The sequence below is a fragment of the Arachis stenosperma genome, chromosome 5 (genome assembly GCF_014773155.1).
Source record: "Arachis stenosperma cultivar V10309 chromosome 5, arast.V10309.gnm1.PFL2, whole genome shotgun sequence".
NCBI lineage: Eukaryota > Viridiplantae > Streptophyta > Magnoliopsida > Fabales > Fabaceae > Arachis > Arachis stenosperma.
Genome location: NC_080381.1, coordinates 10,948,790 through 10,972,540, shown reverse-complemented (window position 1 = coordinate 10,972,540; position 23,751 = coordinate 10,948,790). Strand labels below are relative to the sequence as shown.

The window sequence follows — 23,751 nt, the reverse complement described above, 5'->3', positions numbered from 1 at the left end:
AAGGACAAGGAGGGTCAACAAGACGCGATGGTCTATCCATCAAAAGGTCACTAGCATGGGCTAAGAGAGAGTGATGACCAACAGATGGTTCAAAAGCAATAGGCCTTTGTTGAGATGACTGAAATAAATAATCTGTGCCTCTTAGTACTTGATACAAACTAATGTCATCAAATCCAACCAACGGACTAAGGTGGCCTTCTGCTAGAATTAACGGCTCTGCTGGCCCCTATGGTTGTGGTTCCGGTTCCAATTCCAGCTCGGGTTCCGACTATAGTATGTACTGTTGTTGCACATAAGCTAGAAACGGTTGTTCTTGCTCATAAATGCAGAAACTAGAGGTGGCAAACAGACCTAGACTTGCCGGATCAGCCCGCGTAACCCGCCAAAAAATGCGGGCCAGGTTGAAAATTTGGGACCACCAAAGAGCAAAAGCCTGCCTAACCCGCACCGCTTAAACCGCGGGCTTTGACGGGGCAGGGCGGGGTGGGGCGGGCTTTCCCAACGGGCTTAGTTTTTTTTACAAGGTGTATTTTTGCAATTTTTTTGCCGAAACCCAACTTCTCTCAACTCAACTTACAAGAGTATGAAGTTGAAAACTGAGTGTTTTGGATTATGTTTATGTTACTTTAGAGACAATATTTATAATTATGTTTTGGATGAAAACTTGTTTATAATTATATTTATTATATATTTATAATTACAAAGACTTTAATGTTTATGAATATAAAAAATATAATTTTTTATGCCTTTTATGGTTGTGAAATTATATATATTATTTAGTAGTTAATAGTAAAAAAGAAAAGAAGAGCTTTGGCGGGATTAGCCCGCCAGCCTGCAGTTTGGCAGGGCAGGGTGGGATTTTAGGACCGCTTCACTAGGCGGGGTGGGGCAGGGCGGGCTTCCCCGCTTGCCACCCCTAGCAGAAACTGATGTTGTTGGCCATAAGCCGGCACCTGAAATTATTTCTCATATGATGGTACCTGAAATTATTGTGCATAGCCCGGTACTTAAAACTGTTGCTCCTCGGCTGGTACCTGATATTGTTGCTCAACAACCGGTACCTAAAAATGTTGCTCATAACCTGGGTCATGAAACTGTTGCTCGGGGGGATTTGGCTGCTGAGGTCTAGGTGGTGGCTAAGGATGGCAACGGGTCCTCATGGGGACGGGGACATGCCCTACACCCCGCCTCCCGCCCCAAATATCTGTCCTCTTCTTCGCCCCGTCCCTGCGACAGGTAACAGTAGGGATGGCAAAACTCTCCAAGACACGGGGATTCCTGCGGAGACTACCCCGAATGGGGATCCGACTATGGGAAATTTTCCCCGTGGGGATGGGGACGGGGAACAAAATTCCCCCGAGGCAGGCGTGGGGACCCGAGCAAGGATCCGTGCCCCATCCCCGCTAATCCATGAAGTTCATAAATTTACTGAATTGTCCTTAATAGTTTATTTCTCATATATATTTTTTACACACACACATACCCAAAACTCCTAATTCTCATTTGCATAACTCTTCTTCAATTCAGAAATCTCTAACGCTGTCTATACTCCATCCAACCTCTCTGTAGCCACCCTCTCGCCGCTCTCCCTTCTCACCATCGTCACACCTCACCATGCCATGATCCTCACTGCGTCGTGCTCTTTGTTTGCGGCGTTCCTTTTCGTAACTTTGTCGTCGTGTCCATTCTCCTCTCTGTTGCCGCGTCTCCCACCTTGTTCATTTCTCTATCCTCTGGCTCACCATTGCGTTCCCCCACTGCGTCATTTCGAAAGAAGTCACCATCTTGTCGTTTAGATTTTTTGTATAAAATCTTGTTATTTTTGTATAGAATGGATACTTACATCTCTATTCATATGGAAATTAATAATTAGTTAGAATTATCAAATAGATGGGGAATAGAGTCCCCGCGGGGAATGGGACCCTATGGGGAATGGAGATGAGGAGCAATATTCCCCCACGGCGGGGAACGGGGGCGGAGACGGAGAGTAAATTTGAGGGTGGGGATGGGGAGCAGGGAGGTATCCCCCGCCTCCGCCCTGCCCCATTGACATTTCTAGGTAATAGGGACCCCGTACCCGCCGAGGACCTAGGTCTTCGCAAATATCCGTGGATTTTGTAAAAAATAATAAAAATTGAAAAAATAAAAAAAATTAGAAAAAATAAATAAACATAGATAATCCTCAATTGTCATTACAAACATAATTTCTATAGTCTTTAAAGACTTAAATAGAAATAACCAACAAACAGCATCCAAACATATCCATAAACATCCAAATATTCCATAAAACAACCAAATATATCCATAAACAACCAAACCAAGTTCATGACTTTGTAAACACATAATTCTCAATCCTCCTTTCATCCCGTAATAGTAGTGATGTTAGATTTCGATTTACTTGAATCCTATATAAAAAAGAAAACAATTTAAAGTTAAAATTGTATAATAACTCAACAATAACTCAATATTATAAAAAATAGTATGTTGTATATAATTTAATAGTTTACTTACATCAACATCTCCTTCAATATTATGAATTGGGTAGCACTCAAATACTATGTTAGTTGTGGTGCCATGTTCATTCCAAAGCCAATCCTGATTACACATTAAAGCCCTTAATGTATCCGAACGCAACCTACTACGATGTGGTGTAACAAATCGACCACCCCTACTAAATGAAGACTCAGAGGCAACTGTAGAGATAGGCGTCGCCAAAAATTCCTAGTAATAGCTTGCAAAGTAGGAAACTTCGCTCCATTTGACTTCCACCAATTTAAGATATCAAAATCATGTTCAGTTTGTGGCACCAGTCTCTCTTCAAAATAATAATCAAACTCACTCTTTGTATCAATAAATGCGGATTCCTCACTTACATGCACAGCAAGGTCAGCTTGCCAAGATTCATGACTAAACTTCCTCCCCTTTGAACCTAAAGGAATCGATGGCGGTGGCGGCATATCTGATTGAGCAGCTTGGTCTCTCTCTCTTTCCTTTATTACATATTCTAAAACTAAAACTTGCACTATTTTTTTTTTCACTTGACCAATTCTAACACATGCCTCAATCTCACCATATATTTTACGAAAAAAAGAAATTTAATAAATACATCTTGTACCTAGGATCCAAAAGAGTCCTAATAGCCATAACTGTATTAATCACACCCCAATACTTTTCAAACTTAGTTATCATGTTAGTAGCCAACATTTCAATTACCTTATTTCCATAATTTTTTCACTCCATCAAAGCCTTAATTAACAAATATTAGGAAAATAAAGATTTGATGTAGGATAAGTTGTTCTAGAAAATAATTCAATCACATCAAAGAACACCCTCAATCTTTGAAAAATTCTCATCCACCATATCCCAATTCCTATCACTAGGCAAAGATTTATATTGACTCTCACTCAATGACAATCTTTCAAACACATCTCTATACATAATTGCAACTTCAAGTATAAAAAAGATTGAATTCCACCTAGTTTTACAATCAAGACAAAGATTTTTTGTGTAAGGTTATTTAAGTTGCTCATATGTTTCCTTAAATTTTTTTTCCTTTTAGGTGTTGCAGTCCAATAATGAACAATATTCCTCACCCTTTCAATAGCATGTGAAATAAGTTGTAACCCATCCTTGACAATCAAATTTAATATATGCGCATAACATCGCATGTGAAACAATTTACCACCCAAAATAAAGTTTCTATGTGATATTTTAGTCAAAATATTCTCAATCATAACATCATTAGTAGTGCAATTATCAATAGTTAAAGTGGACACCTTCCTATCAAGATTCCAATCCATCAAACAATCCACAAGAACCTTTGAAAGTATTCCAATTATATGCACCAACCACAACTGTTTTCCACTAGTTGTTGAAGTTGTCTTCACCATACATTGTCTTATATCTCTAGTGGTGCGAAGCTTACACGTTTTGAAGTGATTACGCAAGTTCAAAGTTCCTTGTTTTGAGTCACCAAGTAGCTCTGATTTGCAATAATTGCATTCAACCTTCAATTTTCCCTTAACTTCGACAATCCTGAAGTGATTTCACACTTCAAAGGTTAACTTCCTCTTTTGAATATCACTTGTAGAGTTTTTTGTTCCTTCCTTGGTAGTTGTTGTATCAGTTGGAGGTTCTTGAGGTTGGGATTGCGGAGTCTCTTGAGTAGTTTGAACTTTAGTGGCTATAGGTTCTTCTGATGGAGTACTTTTCTCAAAAGTATTACTCAATGCATCAGAGGAAGATATTCTCTAAAGTCACATTCACATAAACACATAAATTTTAAAATCATCATAATCATAGAAAATTAAAATAAACAATGAAAATTTCAGAATCAGCATAATCATAAATACAAGAACTTCAAACTAAATAATGAAAGTTTCATAATCAGAATCAATATAATCATAAACATAAATGCTTCAAAATCAGAATCAACAATGAAAATTTCATAATCAAAATCAGCATAATCAGCATAACATAAACACAAATGCTTCAAAATCAGAATTAGCAATGAAAATTTCATAATCAAAAGCAGCATAATCAGAATAATCATAAAAACAAATACCTCAAAATCAAAATAAACAATGAAAGTTTCATAACCAGAATTAGCATAATCATAAACACAAATGCTTCAAAATCAGAATTAGCAATAAAAATTTCATAATCAAAATCAGCATAATCAGCATAATTATAAACACAAAAGCTTCAAAATCGAAATAAACAATGAAAGTTTCATAATCAGAATTAGCATAATCATAAACACAAATGCATCAAAATCAAAATAAATAATAAAAATCTCAGAATTAGAAATTCAAAATCAAAGTAAAATAATAAAAATGTCAGAATCATAGAAACCAGAATCAACAATTCAACATCAGAAATATAAATTATACTTAACCTAACTCACCTAAATTATAACAAATCCATCAAAATCAAAGCAAATAATGAAGAAATCAGAGTTCTGTCTTTTGTGACTTACTCGACGGAGAAGAGGCAATGACCGGCGAGGAGGCGATGACTGGTGAAGGCACGACGACCGGTGAAGAGCGACGACCGACGAACACGCGACAACGGCGAAGATGACGGACTCCCTGTTGCAGTGTGCGTGACGTGACGGTGACCTAACTGACCTCCACAATGGCGACAGTGCGTGAGAGACTGAGAGGTGGCAGTGAGGGATTGAGGGGGTGGGAGGTAGCGGTAAAGGACTGACCGACTGTAGTGGTGGGAGGTGGCGGTCGGCGGTCGGCGGTGGTGGTTGTGAGAGAACAGGGCAAGACTTGAGAGGATGAGGTTTGAGGTTGAGGGACTTCAGAGTTCAATTCAGACTTGATTAGGGATTTAGGGTTTGTGAGTTGTAAGTGTAAGTGTGTAACGGCTAGGGTTTCTCAATGTCCCTCATATGGTATATATGGGGTATTATAGTCTTTTTACATTTACGGGAGTTAAACGGCTTTCCACGGGGTAGGCACCTCTATCCCCGTCCCACCCGGTTTATTATACGGGACCTCATCTCCCGTCTCCGCGGGTAGAAAAACCTCCCCGTATCCGCCCCCATGGGTAAATTCCCGCAGATACCCTCCCCGCCAGGGGGTTTTTGCCATCCCTAGTGGTGGCAGGAGTTGCACCTTTGGTTCATTCACCTCGGGTTTTGCATGTGCAACTCTATCTGACAACCATAGGTAATTTTTGTACTAATGTGTGTACCACGCATAGTACACCGGGAGAAGATGAAAGTCGACAATCTCGTCTCATATTTACAGTGTATTATAGCAATCAAAATTTCACATGTTAACCCAAACTCTATTCCTTTTGTTCCAGTCATAGTTCTGTATTACGGTCAACCGCCTACAATGAGCATCACCAATCTGGAATGGTTCCTCTGGTTGAAGTTGTTCAAGCCCAAACTGGTGTTTTACTCGGTCTGTTGGGTGCCACTCTATACATTCAAATGACGCTAACAGAGATTTCATGGAGCACACTACCAAATTTAAGGATAGGTCCTCAGGAATCACCACTCTCATATATGGCCAGCATATAAACTGGACATCAATAAATACAATGATAATAAGTTAAGTTATTAGACATAATAAACTTCTTAACAGAAATTGTTAAAACGTACGTCATTGACTTCCATGTCATCTAGTTGTTTTCTAAAGTGCTCTGTAGACCTTCGCGTATATCTTGTTAGCTAGCGCCAATGACTCCACCTAAGTAAGTTTAGAATGGTTATAATCAACATATAATAATAACAACAACAACAATAATAATAACAATAATATTAACAACAATAGTAAAAATAATAATGATGATAATCATTAATGTTGTCCAATTAGAACACCAACAACAAAAAGATCATTGGGAGGAATAGGTGTTAAAAATAGCATACATTCCCACACCCAAACAAAAAGCAAAATAAGTGGTCGACCAACTTTTTACAGTTGTATCGCGATGTACGGCACAACTACACATACAGATGTGCCAAACTTATTACCCCCAACTGTAGAGTCGAATGCGATGGAAATCTCGAAGAGGTAAAAATTTCGAGTTTACAAAATTCATCAACTTGTCTGGAAACACAGTCGATCCAAGAACACAAAATATGTGAGTTCGGACATACCGTTCGAATGACTCTTGTGTGTCTAACGGTTCGATGTCTTTGCATCGCTGAACCTATGCAAAATTTACCTTTCCCAATGTATGATCGTCCAGACCGGGCGGCCTACCAAGAACTCATGGCTGCTGTCCATTCAGCCCGTCATGAGCTCCCCATTAACTGAAATTATAATACAACAATCGAAAAGTATGAAAAGTTCAACACAACAAAATAAAAAAAGGTTGCTTCCATTAATTTTTTCAGCAAAGCAGCCAATCAGCCATATTTTGATGTTCTCTAGCAAGATAGCAAAACATTATTCGGCAAACAAAGAACCTGAAATCAGAAACTGAGTTATAATATTAAACAACTAATACAAGAATGTTAAATAGTGATATGAATGCTTAACTAAATTAAACATGTGCCTCTAAATGTTAGGTATTCTCGATTCTCAATCCTCAAATTTTTGGATTATTTTCAAAATTAGAATCATAATAAGTTTCAGCAAATAAACACAGTTTACAAACAAAATCATTGGTTCATTTTATTAAAGCTGTAAAATCGTTGTAGTACAAGGCAACAATCTTAAACCAGAATAAAAAAGTCAAAACAGAAGATAAAAAAATATAAGGATATTATCCAAAAATAAAAACCAACAGCCCACTTTTCATCTGATCTTGAGTTATTATCCAGTATTAATTACATATCCAAGAAGATTGAGACTTTGATTTGGGATGCAAAAACCTCTGTTCTTCCTCCTACAAGCGACTTCAAGCAAAATCACACCAAAGACAAACACATTTAATTCATAGCAAAAAACAAATCAAAACAAAACCAAAACCTTAAACCAAAAATCACAACAAAAAAAATAATGAATTTAGAAATCAAAATAAACACACAAAAAGAGAAGAATAAAATCAGAATAAATCCTAAAATCTAATAAAAATAGAACAAGATCAAAATAAACCAAGAACAGAGGCATAAAACATAATCATAAACAAAAAAAACCCAAATAAGTGTTATTACCAATAATAATAACAAAATGAAAATCATTATAACAATAATCAGAAAATCAAAACCAAGAACCAAGAACCAACATTCATAACTAATAGAAAGATCATCAAGTCACAACATAAAAAAATAGAAGTCAGAACATAGAAAAAAGTTCACAAAAATCAGATTAAACAAGAAATTAGGACAAAATTTGAATAAATCGTTCTTGAGGCCGAGAAACTGAGAACTATGGAGCACAACTGAGAATGATGAAGAACCACGATGCTAAAGACGATGTGGCTGCTGAGATCGACGGTGTTGAGAACGACGACGCGGCTCATGAACGGCGTGAGGCATCGACAGACGATGGAACGAAAACGGCGGTTACTGGACGACAACGGCGGCAGATAGGAGTAGAGGACTGTGATTGAGAGAGGAGTGTGCGTGAGTGAGAGACCGTGAATGAGAGAGAGCAGTTTGTGTGTGAACGAGTATATGTGTATATATATTGGTTCTTACACTTCTTCTTCTTTCCTTCAACTTACAAAATGCAGAAACACATATTACCTCTTCTTCCTTCACATTCAAACGTAAAACGCATATATAAAGACTCTCCTCGTCTCACGTGTCGAACATGCAATCTTGCATCCTGCAAAATGCAGTTTTCGTTTTGCTTTGAGAACCTGTAAAACGTAAGTTGTGTTTAGCGTCTTTTAAAGCGATCAAAGTCCAACTCTAATCTACATGCAGGAGACAGAAAAACACGTTTTGCATTGTGGTTGCTCTTCCTTGCAAAATGTAAGTTGTATTTTGTAGCAACTAATTTATTTTTTCCCTTTTTGACCAATTTTTATTTTATTATTAAATTAATTTCTGAATTGGATGTCATACAGGTAAGAATTCTTTTAAAAAGCTTAAATTTACTGTTCACAATTATATCCATTATATTATATATTATATGGATGTCCTCTAAAATTCTTTATTTATTATCTCTGTTATCTTGTCTCTGTACTCTAACTTTTGCGTTTAGGCTTCTTTCTTAAAACAGCCTATGAAGTTATGATATTGCGGATAACAATGGCCCACTTCCCATGTCGTTTGGTTGTATGGGGTACAATCAGCACATGGATACAAATTACACATGATATATCTATTCCACTTTAAGGGAACATTGACACAGGAATATAGAGGTTTAAAATTATATTTAATAGCTAAAATATAAATAAAAATATTATATCAAAAAATATTAAATTAATATATTTTATATTTATTTTAATAAAAAATATAGAAATATTAATAAAAATATAATTTATTTTTAATTAATTATTAAAATAATATAAAAATATTAATAAAAAATATAATTTTATTTTTATTAATTTTTTAATTATATTTTTTATTTAAATTTGTTTGATAAAAAATAAAAATAAATTAAATTTTTATAATTTATTCTAATTATGATCAAATAGAATATAAAAAATATAAAATTTTATATGTTTATTATTTATGTCTTATTCCCATTACATTTTCCAACCTTTCTCATCCCGTCTTTTCTCTCTCTCCTCATTTTCTTACTCTAATTATCAATTCGTACTAGATACTAGAGTTGAAAGTGAATCGAGTTAGACTAAATTCAAGTTTGGCTCATAAAAATTAAGCTTGGCTCACAACTTGTCTCATTAACAATCGAGTCTATTTCGTAAGTTCAAGTTCGATTCAACGAAAGCTCACGAGCTGACTCGAATAATAGGAACATAATCTATAATTCTATATCAATAAATTATAACTTATATATATTAAAAAATATTTAAAAAATGAATTTAATATATTATCAATCTATCAATTATAAATTTTTTATTTATGTTCTACATCAAAATTATATATAAAAAATATCTATAAAATTTTAAACAATTAAAAACATATATATATATATATATATATATATATATATATGTGTGTGTTAAATTATTAATATGCATATTCTATATACATTTAATCTATACTTTTAATATTATATATATAATATCGAGCTAACTCACGAACTAATGAGTTGAACTTATCCAAATTCAAATTCAACTCATTTAATTTATGAGTTCAAATCCAATCCTACTAATAATAATGACGATAAAACATGTGCAAGGGGGTAGATAACAGGTGTCGATCATTCGGTCACTCACTCCTCGCCACCACTTGAGCAAGTGCGCCTCCTCTGGACAAAGCTTCCACCGCACTTCGCTGTATGGCTTTCACTCCCTCCCTTATAGGGTTCTTCTTCTTCACCTTATTACAATCTTCTTCAACCACCATGATCTCCCTCACCATGCTCGCGATCTCATCCCTGTTCACCACCTTCTTGGTCGGCAGAACCCTTGGCCTCACAGCCACCCCGAGCTCCTCCACCAACAGCGTTGCGTTCATCCTCTGCTCGGAGTAGAGAGGCCAAGCAACCATGGGCACCCCGTTAGTGATGCTTTCAAGAGCGGAATTCCAGCCACAGTGCGATAAAAAGCCACCGACGGAAGGGTGCCTCAAAATATCAACTTGTGGGCCCCATTCCGAAACCAAAACACCAACGTTGTATGTCCTCGACGAGAACCCTTCCGGCAAGTACTTTGACAGCTTACTGCCGCCTTCATCGCCGTCATCAGACCCAGTGGTGAAAAAAGCTGCGTCCGCAGCGTCTATGGGTGCGCGAAGCACCCAAATAAACCTCTGGCCGCTCAGCTCTAAACCCCAAGCCAGCTCTGTCATTTGCTCACACGACATCGTTCCACCGCTCCCAAATGACACGTATATCACCGATTCCTCCGGTTGACCGTCGAGCCAATGCGTGAGCCATTCAATCCCTTGACTCATTTCTGAATCGGGCAGCCTTACTAGGGGCCCCACAGCATAGACCGGAGCCTTCAGGATCCCACCCAATAAGTTTCTGTTTCTCAGTGATTCAAGATCTTTCTGTTGAAGAGTCTCCCAAGTGTTCACCAGCACCCCGTCACCTATATCATTAATTAATAGGTTTAAAATAGTAATCTATTATTTTATACAAGGTTTTGACATGTCTATAAAAATATTTAATCATCAAACATTTAAAATGGACACTACTCATATAATTATAGCAAAAAAATATATGTTTTTTAAACTTTTTGTTTGGACACAGTTAAAAAATATATTCTAAAAACATAGATTAATAATAAAAATATAAATTATGAATAAAATTAAAAATTAAAAAAATAATTGTACTAATAATTCTAAATGATATTAATTAAAATATATTAAATTTCTTAATTAATATAATGTTTTTTTAAATCTCAATTTTATAATAAATTTTTTAAAAAATTTTAAAAATAAATAAAAATTATTAGACTTAAAAATAGAATAATTAACAATAATAATTGATAGATTAAAATATAAATTTTTAAAAATAAAAATATTTAAAAAATTATAAATAAAAAATCAACTCGTAAAAAATTATTAAATTCGTAAAATAAAAAATATCAAAATATAATAAAATGAAAAAAATATTATAAAATTTATAAAAATAATAAAAATATAAAATAATTCTTTAATAAAATTATTATTAAAAAATTAAATTTTAAATAAATTAACAAATTAATATCAAAATCAAATTAACGATATCAAAAATATAGTAATATTTTTAATCTATACTATATGTCAAAAATTTAATACATGATAATCTCTTTAATAGATAAAAAATGTCTTTATCTCACCGTTTAAAATTAAAAATATTTTATAAGGTTGAATAAAGTTTATAAATTAAAAAAAAAACTTTCTACTATTGGATTCTTAACTTATAACCTTTAATTAATTTGATATAAAGACTACTTAAGAGAACTTTTTATAAAAACTGTCTTTTCTTGATTATTACTTGTTCCTCTTCCTTTTTCAACTTCTTTTAATATTCTTTTTCCCTTTTCTATTCTTCGTCTATACATGAGAATTACAACAATATAGTATACAAACATACATATGAAACAACCAAGTAATAACTTTAAACTTAAATATGTATTACTCATAATGAATTTTTATTTTATACTTGTAAAATATGTATGAAATTTTGTTAATGAAATATATTTCTATGCTTATTTATTTTATTTCAAATACGTATTGATGCCTTTTTTTATTTAGGCAATTCTTTTTGTTTATTTATACTAAACATATTTGTCATGAAGTGATTTCTCTTATTTTTAGATATATGTGGTAACTTTCTGCATAATAGGAAAGAGAAAGTTAGGGACCAGCAATTTCGTAACAATTCTAGAGAATTTAATGCACGGTATAGTGTCACCTTTGGGTATTCCGTTGCAAAAACCTAGGTATTCTTGGTACTGCTTGTCATTTCGGTCCAACATGGGGTCAACCACGTCTTCGGGTCGAAGCGGAGTGCAACCGGGGATCTGGAATGGTTCTTTCTGGTCAACATATTGACCCTGAACTTGTTTGTCAAGAGTTGGAGCGTATATCAACAAGGAAAGGAACCAAGCATGGGAAGCCACGAACACGTACTTACGCATCTTCAATTCTTCTGCAACACCAAGAGCCTCCGTCCCAAATATGTCTACGATGAGTGCCGAAGGTCGCACCGTGGCCGTACCTGCCAGGTTGGAAAGAGCGTCACGGATGGCAGGGACGCCTTCACGCATCATGACACAGAGGCGGGTGACGATGGCGGCGTCGGGGTCGATGACGGAGGATATGTCCGGCGGGGGGATTTCTACGATGTCGATGAAACCGCCGGACGTGGCAGTCTTGAGGACGCGTTTTTCAGCATGTGAGGTATGCAAAGTGAAGGCGATGATGGTGATTTTGAGGTTGTGGTGGAAGACGAATCGTTTTCCCAGTTCGATGACTGGTATGAGATGGCCAAGCCCTGGACTTGAAAGTAACACCATGTGCTGCTGATTCTCCATGGCTGTGTCTGAGAGAGATAACTTGAAGAAGAAGAGGGGGTTGGTTGCTTGGTTAATTTGGATAAATCTCTGCAAAAAATGCTCCCTCCAAACGCTGTATAAATAGGCAAGAAAAAGTTTAAGTAACTGCACTTTTATTAAAATTTTACTAATATTTAATCAATAAAAAAATTAATAATTTTAAATTATTAAAATAATTTTATATTATTAAAAATATTAATAATAATTAATTAATTATTACAAATCACAAAATTTATTCTTACTGACACTCCTCAATAGCCAATGCCGGCTATTTTTTTATATAAAAAAAATTGTGTATAATTCATCATTATGAATCATTGGTGTGTTTTTTTTAATATAAATTAATTTTTTTTTAAATTTTGAGTAACAAATTATATTTTTTTAAAAAAAATTTAAACCATAAATCTGACCCTTAAATCTATAGTTATTAACAAAAAAAAAATAAAACACCACAAATTTGATACTCAAATTTATAGTATTTATATAAATTAAAAACACACAAAATTTTTACTTTATTAAAAAACACCACCTTCTACCCCAATATTAAAAATACAAAGCGGCCAATGCCAAGCAGGTGTATCTAAATATCTTAAAGCATGTGCGGATGAAGATGGATTAAGAAGCGGGGTGTACACATCGAGGTATACGTATAAATAAAAATAGATATTCAAATATAATTAACTTTGTCTCAGATTGATAATTAAAAGTTACAGATAATAATTTAATTAAATTTATTAAATTAGTTAATTATTTTTAATAATTAACTTTACATAAAATTAACTAACTGAACTTAAATTTTTGAATTTTTACCATAAATAAATGTATTCAGTTAAGGAAAGGGGTAGTGATTTAATGATAGACTCGATATGAATCCGACACACTTATTAAGAGGGCAGAGAGTCTGCACATTGTACAAATATATCACTTTATTTATAATATTATTAATAGTGTAGGTGTCCGTGCGGGGAATATTTACTTTTTATTTATATTTAAAGTATTTTTTATAAAAAATATTTTTAAAATATTTAATTTTAAATTAAATTAAATTTATTATTTTTATTTATGTAAATATTAAACAAAAATACATAACAAATAAATAACAAAGAATTTCATAAAATAGTTGGATCAATTTAAGAAAAAGACGTAGTATATAATAAATTAATATTTTAATTTTTATAAAAAATTGTATATATATATATATATTTTACAAATAATCAAAATTTTAGTTTATATTTCTAATATTGATCGTTGTATATTCACCGTTTGTATCTCTATTTGAATATTGAAGTATTCTAACTTTAAATTTTTAAACTCAAAATTAGAATATAACCATAACCATGACAATTATTAAGAAAAATATAAACCTCAAATATAAAAATTTACAATCACATAATACACAAAAAGGCATATATATAATGTAAGATTAATCTACTTTAAATTAAAAATAAAGATATTCAATTACTACTAAATTAATTTAATTACCTATTTTCAGAACAAATAATAGATTGATTTAATTTGTAAAATTAAAAATTTACTCTAATTTTTAATTAATAATTTAATTTCTTATTTTATGTATACGTGCTAGTTTTTATAATCTCATAATATATTTGTTTTGTTTAAAAAAATTTAGATATTTTTTTATTTATATATACATATATATTAGCTATAGATAAATATATTTAAGTCACACACACACACACATATATATATATATATATATATATATATATATATATATATATATATATATATATATATATTAATTATTTTTTATTATGATTATTTATTTATATATGATATTATTTATGAGCCAACAATTATTCAATAATTTTTTATTTTTTATTATTAATATTATTGTATGCGTCATTTTTATAAATTACGTCAATCTTTGTTAATCACAGTAATCTTTATAGATTACGACTAAAGACAACGAACTTATATGCTAATTAATTATAGCTAATAAAATATTAGATTAATTAATTATTATTTTAAAATTATATAATAAAATAAATAATTTTAATTATGCATATTAATGAATAATCTAATTAATATATAATAATTTATTTTTAATAATGCATTCATTCAAATAGGGGTGTAATAAGAATAATAATAATCATGGATAGTATTATGATTATATAAAATAATGTTAATTATAATTGTAGATTTATTTAATAATAATAATAATAGGATTGATTTATTTTAAAATAAAAAAATAAATTTTTAATTAATACTAAATTAATTTGATATATATTAATTATAGTCATTAATTATAATTTATTTTTCTTATACCTATAATTAGTATTTATTATTATTTATTTATATATCTAAACATATATTATTGTACAGTAAAATTTTATCACGATAGTCCTATTCATGATAGGTTAATCAATTTTTTAGGCATGTAAAGTATATTCTTTGGATATATTTATTAAATTCTTTATATATATATATATATATATATTAATTGTACGTAAAAATATGTAAGTCATATGTCATTTATATGTTTTTAAATGATGATTATTTTTGAATCTACAATCATTTAATAATATCTTTATTTTTTTATTAATATCATCGTATGCATAAATTTATAATCTTCATAAATTACTAATCTTCATAGATTACTATTAATAAAAAATTAGACAAATTAATTATCACTTTGTATACTAAAATATATAATTTTAATTATAATTTCCTTCTGATAATGCATTCATGTAAATAATAGTACAATAGAAATAATAATAATTAGGATAAAACATATAAACAAAGTAAATAAAAGCCAATGCAATATCGTTACATAGTTGTTTTGATTGTGTTTATATGTAAATCAAATTTATTACACATTCTCAAGGTAAATCGAATTAATAAGATTCGAATTAATAAGAATATATATATATATATATATATATATATATATATATATTGAAACTAGTGATTTCGTTTTACTAGGGAAGTAAATCGAATAGAATCAATTCGATTTATAGGCATTGCTAAAATTGTATAGCCAAATCTGTTTTTATTTATTACAGAAGTCCAAATATATATATATATATATATATATATATATATATATATATATATATATATATGCTATACAAAACATCTATCATACCTAAATTATAGTAACAATCTCCTAAAAATCAATAGTACAAATATTTCTATATATATAAATAACAATTCTATCCTAGTAAATCACTAATAGTATCAATCTAGAATATTGCTAATATTAATTAAAATATTTTTAGATTGGATTATCTCTCATTATCCCCCCTCAAGTTGGAGCATGCAAATTTTGAATGCCCAACTTGTCAAGAAGGAAAGTAAACTGTTTCAACCCAAGGGCTTTGGTAAATATGTCTGCCAACTGAGTGCGTGTGGGAACATAGGAGGAAAGGATGATCTTCTGAGCAACGGCGTCCCGAACTAAGTGGCAGTCGACTTCAATATGCTTGGTTCGTTCATGAAAGATAGGATTCCTGGCAATATAGAGTGCAATTTGACTATCACAAAAGAGACGAATGGGCTGACCATGTGAGATTCGAAGATCAGAAAGGAGTTGCTTCAACCATTTGAGTTCACACGTAATGTTGGCCATGGAACGGTACTCTGTCCCGGCAGATGACCATGACACTGTTTGTTGTTTCTTCGTTTTCCAGGACACTGGAGAGTTGCCAAGGAGGATAAACCATCTTGTGAGTGACCGTCGAGTAAGGGGCAGCTTGCCCAATCAGAGTCACACCAGCCTGTTAAGGTAAGATTGCTACCTCGTCGTAAGAGAATTCCTTGACCAGGTTGTCCTTTGAGATAATGAACCACGCGCAGGGCTGCTTGCCAATGCTCTTCTTTGGGCTGCTTCATGAACTAGGACAAAACATGCACACTATAAGACAGCTCGGGGCGAGTGAAACACAAATAAATGAGGCGCCCAATTAAGCGGTGATAGCGACTAGGATCAAGAAGCAGCGGCCCATCCGCCAAAGCAAGACGATGATTTTCTTCTAGAGGAGTGGAGGACGGTTGTGAACCAAGCAACCCAGTTTCCATAATAATATCTAAAGCATATTTCCCAGATCTTTCATGTGAAAGCAATGATTAAGGTACTTTTTGAACTGATGAATAACTGAAGAATTATTACCAGCTATGATGAGATCATCAACATATACGTGCACCACAAGCTGAGCCTGTTGAAGAACAAACAGTGAATGATCTGCAGAGGACTGCTAAAAACCGTATTGGAGAAGGGCAGTGGAGAGTTTGGCAAACCAACAACGGAAAGCTTGGCGTAATCCGTAGAGAGATTTACGGAGCTTACACACTATATCGTTGTTTTGTACAAGAAATCCAGGCGGTAACTTCATGTAAACCTCCTCCTCAAGGTCACCATGTAAAAAAGCATTGTGGACATCCATCTGGTGAAGTTCCCAATCTTTAGCAGCAGCGACAGTGAGTACAGTGCGAATAGTAACCATTTTTACCACTGGTGCAAAAGTCTCATTGAAGTCCATCCCTTCAACTTGATGATTTCCCAAGATGACCAAACGTGCTTTGAACCGTTCAACGCTCCCATCCGAGTGATATTTAATACGGTAAATCCACTTGCATCCAAGGGCTTTCTTACTAGGAGGCAGGGTGGTGATATCCCAGGTGCCATTCTCTTGAAGGGCTTTAATTTCATCAGCCATGGCTCCTCTCCAACGAACATCGCAAACTGCCTCATTAAAGTGTCTGGGCTCCTGTTCATCGCCCAATGCCGCAAGGAAGGCACGGTGGGTAGTAGAGAAATGTGCACACGATACATAATTACCGAGTGGATAGGATGTACCTGAGAGATGCGATTGGGGAGGGTAGCAGATCGATGGGCTAGCAGCACAGATGGTGTTGGTGATATACTCGCGAAGACGTACAGAGGGTTGTCTCACTCGATGCCCTCTGCCCAATAAAACTTCAGAAGGTTCTGCATTAACCGTGGAGGAGGATGCGTTGCCGTTAGAGGAGGAAGGAGGGTTGGGCGTTGTGTCGCGCAAGGGCAAGGCAACAACAGTGCGGTCATCGTCGACTATAGCAAGACTGTGTTCGTCTTGTTCATCTTGGTTCAAGAAGGAACCCCCCTCTCTTCAAAAATGTAGTCATCGTGCATGTTAGGCTCAAGTAGTGAGTCATCACATGCATTGGGCTCAATACTCTGGACAGGACCAGTGAATGTTTCTGAATTACATAGGGAAGCAAAGGGGAATGTATCTTCTATGAATTTTACATCACGAGACATGAAGAAAACATTTCTTTCTAAATCATACAATCTCCATCCCTTTTTCCAAAGAGGATATCCAATAAAAATACACTTACGACTTCTACTATCAAATTTGTCGCCCTTGGTGAGTTGGTTGTGTGCATAACAGAGAGATCCAAAAACCTGCAGATGATCATAGCTTGGAGGCTTTTCATGCACCATTTCATACGGTGTCTTTCCTTGAAGAACTGATGAAGGTGTTAAATTGATCAAGTGTCTAGCAGTTAGTACGCACTCACCCCAAAAGCGAATGGGTAGTCCTCCTTGAAATCGTAATGCCCGAGCCATATTAAGAATGTGTCTGTGTTTTCTCTCCACTCTTCCATTTTGTTGTGGTGTGCTAACGCAAGACGTTTGGTGAACAATTCCATGTTGCAAGAAATATGGACTTAAGCACATAAACTCTGTTCCATTATCACTTCTGACCCCTTTCACACATTTGTTGTACTGTCGTTCAACGAGAGCAAAGAAATCAATTACAACCTTAGACACCTCTTTCTTTTCACACAACAAGTATATCCACACTGCTCTAGAATAGTCATCCACTATCGTCAAAAAATAAGAAGCTCCACAAGAGGAGGGTGTTCTATAAGGCCCCACAAATCACAATGTATTAGATCAAAAATAGTTGTTGCACGATAATCACTTAAAGGAAATTTGTTTCTTGTTTGCTTTGACATTTCACACACTTCACAGTCCTTACTTAAACTTTCAAGGTTACAATCACTACTTATGGCAGGCAGCATTTGAATTACTCTATAGGAAGGATGCCACATACGCTTATGCCACAATTTAACTTGATTCCCCACATTGACCTGACACGCTGCTGCTCTTTGAATCCCATGAAAGAAATAAAGCCCATCTTTTCGCTCACCCGCTCCAATCAGCATCCTCGAAGTGAGGTCCTGCATCACACAAAACCTTTTAGTGAACAACACTAAACAATTCACATCATCAGTCATTTGTGACACTGAGATCAAATTGCATTTCAACTCCGGTACACACAACACATTCTTCAGTTTGAGGCCTCCGTCAAGGGTCACAGTTCCCTCTTTATTTGCCATAACTTCTTTTCCATTCGGCAGTCCTACTGCACAAGCCTTCACTGTCCTATGTTCCCTTAAATTATTTGAGTTTTCTATCATGTGGTTAGTTGCTCCGCTATCTATAATCCATAAAACATAACTTTTATTACCTGTCATCTTTTTTGCTTTATTTTTCTTGACATTAAGCATTTCAACCAACATTTTCCACTGCTCATTGCTGGGTTCCATCACTGCTCTAGAGCTGTCTTCTTTTTCTATTTCAGTTTCGACATGTGCAGCATTTGCTTGCACAGCCCCACCTTTCCCACGTCCACCTTGTTTCTGGGAAGTTCTGTTGCTGGTTCCTCCTCCACATGGACGTTCACCCCACCATTCTGGGTAACCAACTAGTTGGAAGCACTCCTTAACTTCATGTCCAGATCTTCCACAATGTGTGCACACTTGTTTGATATATGCTCTTCCTTTATTCCTGTATCCTGTTTGCACCAACAATCCCATCGCTGCACTTCTGCCGTCCTCTATTTTGATGATCATTTTCACTCTTTCTTTTTGTACCAAAGTTGCGTACACTCGGTTGAGAGAAGGCAAGGGGTCCGTGGCCAGAATGTTGGAGCGCACTGTCTCATAACTCACATCGTCCAAGTCCATAAGAAATTGATGGACTATTTCTTCTTGTCTTCTTTTCTCCAGCAGCGTTCTAATGTTGTACTTGCATCTTCCACAGGTGCAATTTGGAATCTTCTCGTAGTTGGCCAACTCATCCCAGATGGTTTTCAACTTTCCATAATACGAGACCATGGCTATCCCATGCTGTTTGCACTCAGCTAACTCGACTTTTAGCTACTGAATTTGTCGTCCATTCACCATAGAGAACCGCTCTTTGATGTCGTCCCAAAGATTCTTTGCGTTTTCCGCATACGTAATGGTGGAATGCAGGCTTGGTTCAACAGTGTTCAATATCCAAAAAACGAGCATGGATTGAACAGTCCACCAATCTTCCATATCTGCCTCACCCTCTTTTGGCTTTTTGTGGGTTCCATCGAGGAATCCCCATTTTTGTCGAGCACGCAACGAGACTTTCATAGCTCGTGCCCACTCATCATAGTTCTCGCCATGCAATTGCACTTGCGTGATCACGTTCCCCGGATTGTCATTTGCATTCAGATCATAAGGCGAAGCACCCTTCTTGGTGTCATCTCCCTGGTTCTTCTCGTCCTTACTTACATCTGCCATTTTCTGCAGCAGAGGTTTGCCTACACGTTGATGTCTATCAGAACCCTCGCTCTGATACCATGCTAAAATTGTATGGACAAATCTATTTTTATTGATCACAGAAATCCAAATATATATACAGGCTATACAAAATAGCTATCATGCCTAAATTACAGCAACAATCTCCTAAAAATCAGCAGTACAAATATTTCTATATATATAAATAACAATTCTATCCTAGTAAATCACTAACAGTATCAGTCTAGAATATTGCTAATATCAATTAGAATATTTCTAGATTGGATTATCTCTCATTAGGCATTGTACACTACAGCTAAATAGAATGTATTAGCTTTTATTTACTATATAAACACCTATATATACAATTCGGATTACACATATAATATTCAAAACTGCAGACATGGAGGACTACCCGGATCGTATCTATCGACTGGACGGAGTTACCCATATTGCTGGTGGCATTAATGAAGAGGTTAGTGAATGGAATTTTTTTTTCAAGATAGACTAAAAATGTTAGTAATATTAAGCCGCTTAGAGTATTTGTTTATAATCGTCAGTTAGAAATGAGACTTTTTAAAACTACAAATGGTGGTTAGAGTAGTTTGTTAGTAAGTTATAAATGTTAGAATAAGTAGTGAAAATTAGTTTAATTACAATTTAATTTAACTTAAAAGTGTCAGTGATTACGGATTGTGATATGTGTTACATTAAAATTATTTTTCACTAGAATCTTTCGTGCTAGGTCCATTTAGATTTAGCTCATATTTTTTGTTTTTAACTTGTAAGATTATTTTTTTGGGTTTAGAGCATTTATTATTTAATATTTTTTTAGTAAACTGTTTTTGTAATGTAGGGGTGTTCGCAGTGCGGTTGGATCGGTTTTGAGTAAAAAAAACTCATCTGATTCGAACATTAATTTTACTTGCGGTGCGGTTTGGATTGGATTGAATTTGCAGTTTTATAAATTAAAAAAATTAAATACATATAACAAGTCTCAACATCAAATTTTAAATAATCAACAATGACATAACAAGTCTCAACAATATCTTAAAAATTCAACGACAACATAATAATAGAAAAAAAATTATAGGTTAATTAAAATAAATAAATAAATAATATTTTAAACATAAAATATTTATTAAATAATAATAATACATGAATAATATAAAAAAGTATAAAAAATTGAACATATTATAAGGATAATTGTAAATATAACAATAAAATAATAATATTATAGCACATTGTGCGGTTTGGATTGGATTGGATCGGTTATGAAAAGTAGATCCACAATCCGATCCGATCCAGCGGTTTGCCAAAAATAGAATCCAATCAAATTCAAATTAGTGCGGTTTTAATCGGTCGTTGGTTTGGATTGGATGAGCGGTTTAAGTTGGATCGGTTTGAATTTGAACACCCCTATTGTAATGGTTCTTAGAAATATTTTTTTATCGTTATGCAATCCCATCGATGTGTTACTAGCATGAGAAGGCAACATGGTATGCCCCTAGACGATAAGATCATACCGTATTTGTAGATGGCAGATTTATACCATCTTGCGAGGCTGAACGAGACCTGGTTTAGGTTGGATGAGCCATTAGTAAGTGCATTTGTGGAGAGATGGTGTCTGGATATGCATACTTTCCATATACTATTCGAGAAGTGCACGATAGACTATAGGATGTAGCATACCAGTTAGGGCTCCCGATCGATGGTGAGTACGTCAGTGGATGTCTGACGGATTTTAAGAGATACTTCGATGGTGGCCGACCAGCATGAGCTTGGTTTGAGGAGCTATTGAGTATCTTACCTCTTGCGAACTACATCGACAAATTCATTGTGAAGTAGCACTTGAATGCAAGACACATTCAGTGAGCTTCCACAGGGCGCGGACGATAATACGATTAGAAGGTATGCAAAGATCTACATCATGATGCTGTTATCCATTCATCTTTTTTGAGACAACTCTGGTACACGTCTTCACAATTTTTGACTATTGTACGTAGCCAGGCTAGAGGACATGGGTAGATATAGCTGAAAATTCGCTGCTCTTTCATGGTTATACCAGTACATGTGCCGTATGGCCAACAAGAACGTGGTAAAATTGGCTGGTCCATTGTAGCTCCTTCGATCATGGATCTTCTGGCGGTTTCTTAGTTTCAGGCCTGATGGTTTTGACACCTTTCATTGGCTGTTGGCGTCGAGGTACTTAATGCTTATGGTTCTTATGTTTGTTAATATTTTTCGATATATGGCCGTTGTTGATAACTTGTCTTGGGTTGCAGGTGGTCAGGTTATCAGCCAACATTGAGTGAGAAGGGGTCTCAAGTCGCGCATTATAGGCTCAAGATAGATTTACTTCAGGTTAAGGATGTGAGTGTTTAAGCTTTCAAGTTTTTATTGTTAAGTTATTTTGGCTTTTCACTGTTTATAATGACATGCGAGAACCATTTATCTTTACAATTCGCGTGGATACCATATAGCTCGTCAGAGATCATTCAGGTAGTGCATCCCGAGATACTAGAGCCACGACATATGGCATTATGGAGGTTTGTGACGAGATTGATCTATTTTTCTATCATAGAGTGGCATCGGGTGGATTGTGTGCTACCATAACTAGGTGAAGTACAGCATCAACCGCGTGCCGCACTTAACATTGATTTCTTGATGTCGAAAGATGGCAGAGAAAGAGATCGGTGATTTCCACTACCTTACAAAGTCGGCACATTCATTAGACTAATAAGGCGCAAAATGTGTTACGATTTAAAATCATTCCAAACCCAGGACCGTCATAAGCATACTTGGAGTGGTGGCATGCGCATGGTAAAAGATTCTTATCGCCTAAGCTCTTCCTCGGTAACTCCAGAGTAGTTGTAATCCTGGCCGAGGTAATGCAGAGAGGTCCAGGACAGGTTCCTGATATGGATTAAGTACATGATGTTCCAGATAAGTTTTGTGGAGATGTCGTGTCAGGACACGTTCGAGTCAACGTGAGTGGAGGTAGATCGACAATGCAATTGATGCATTTGAGGGGAGGGGTAGAGACCATAGAGGAGCTAGGGGTTTTGGACGACAGGTAGGAAGGGTGGTGGTTGAGGTAGAGGTCGACGTGGAAGGAGAGGCGGAGAGGATGATGGTGATGGTGGAGACGAGGGTGGTGATTGTGAGGATGATAGTGCAGATGGAGGAGGTGGCAGTGGATATAATAGTGGTGACGATGGTGGACATGATGGTGGAATGGGTGGTGGTAGTGGAGGAGGTGAGGGTGGTAGTGGTGGAGGAGCTGGCGGTAGTCTCAATGAAAATTGTTATGGTTATGGTGGTGGTGGAGACAATGGTTATAGTGGTGGCGGATTAGCTGGTGATGGAGGTGGCGGTGATGGTGATTATTTTTTTAGCAGTGACATGGCGATGCACGAGAGCCAGACGCATTAGCCCAGGTGATATGCTATCAAACTTGCCTGGTAGTGAGGGCCTTGATGCGGAGTTTAGAGGGTCACACGTCCTTGATGAGATTAGCATGCTCATGCAGGAGAATGACTTGGAGAGACGTAGATCTCAGGTGGCCAGACCCCAGACACACCTAAATGTGGATCTGAATGATCCTCCTTTTGGACCTTTGGATGACACATTTGTATTGGGCGGGACTCCCCCCTC

At 35.1% G+C, this 23,751-nt stretch overlaps 2 protein-coding genes across 2 annotated transcripts; one reads left to right on the top strand and one right to left on the bottom strand.

The window, feature by feature from the left end:
• Window positions 1-9,391: 9,391 nt before the first annotated feature.
• LOC130979150 (anthocyanidin 3-O-glucosyltransferase 5-like) lies at window positions 9,392-12,597 on the bottom strand. The gene is made up of 2 exons (XM_057902515.1): window positions 11,892-12,597; window positions 9,392-10,581 (listed from the first exon to the last, which is right to left on the bottom strand). The coding sequence occupies exons 1-2, from the start codon at window positions 12,511-12,513 to the stop codon at window positions 9,755-9,757; spliced, it is 1,449 nt and encodes a 482-aa protein (XP_057758498.1). The 5' UTR covers window positions 12,514-12,597; the 3' UTR covers window positions 9,392-9,754.
• A 9,352-nt stretch (window positions 12,598-21,949) lies between these two features.
• LOC130980405 (glycine-rich protein DOT1-like) lies at window positions 21,950-23,529 on the top strand. The gene is made up of 4 exons (XM_057904091.1): window positions 21,950-22,005; window positions 22,380-22,467; window positions 23,041-23,084; window positions 23,196-23,529. Exons 1-4 carry the CDS (start codon window positions 21,950-21,952, stop codon window positions 23,527-23,529), a joined length of 522 nt encoding a protein of 173 aa, XP_057760074.1.
• The last annotated feature ends 222 nt before the right edge of the window (window positions 23,530-23,751 follow it).

Excerpts from the sequence above, each read along its gene's own strand:
- LOC130979150 (XM_057902515.1), bottom strand. The coding sequence starts at position 12,513 with ATGGAGAATCAGCAGCACATGGTGTTACTTTCAAGTCCAGGGCTTGGC. Across the intron at positions 10,582-11,891 it reads TTGCAACGGAATACCCAAAG|GTGACGGGGTGCTGGTGAAC; the intron begins GTGACACTATAC and ends TTAATGATATAG.
- LOC130980405 (XM_057904091.1), top strand. The coding sequence starts at position 21,950 with ATGCAAGACACATTCAGTGAGCTTCCACAGGGCGCGGACGATAATACG. Across the intron at positions 22,468-23,040 it reads ATTTACTTCAGGTTAAGGAT|ATAAGTTTTGTGGAGATGTC; the intron begins GTGAGTGTTTAA and ends ATGATGTTCCAG. Across the intron at positions 23,085-23,195 it reads CAGGACACGTTCGAGTCAAC|AGGTCGACGTGGAAGGAGAG; the intron begins GTGAGTGGAGGT and ends TGGTTGAGGTAG.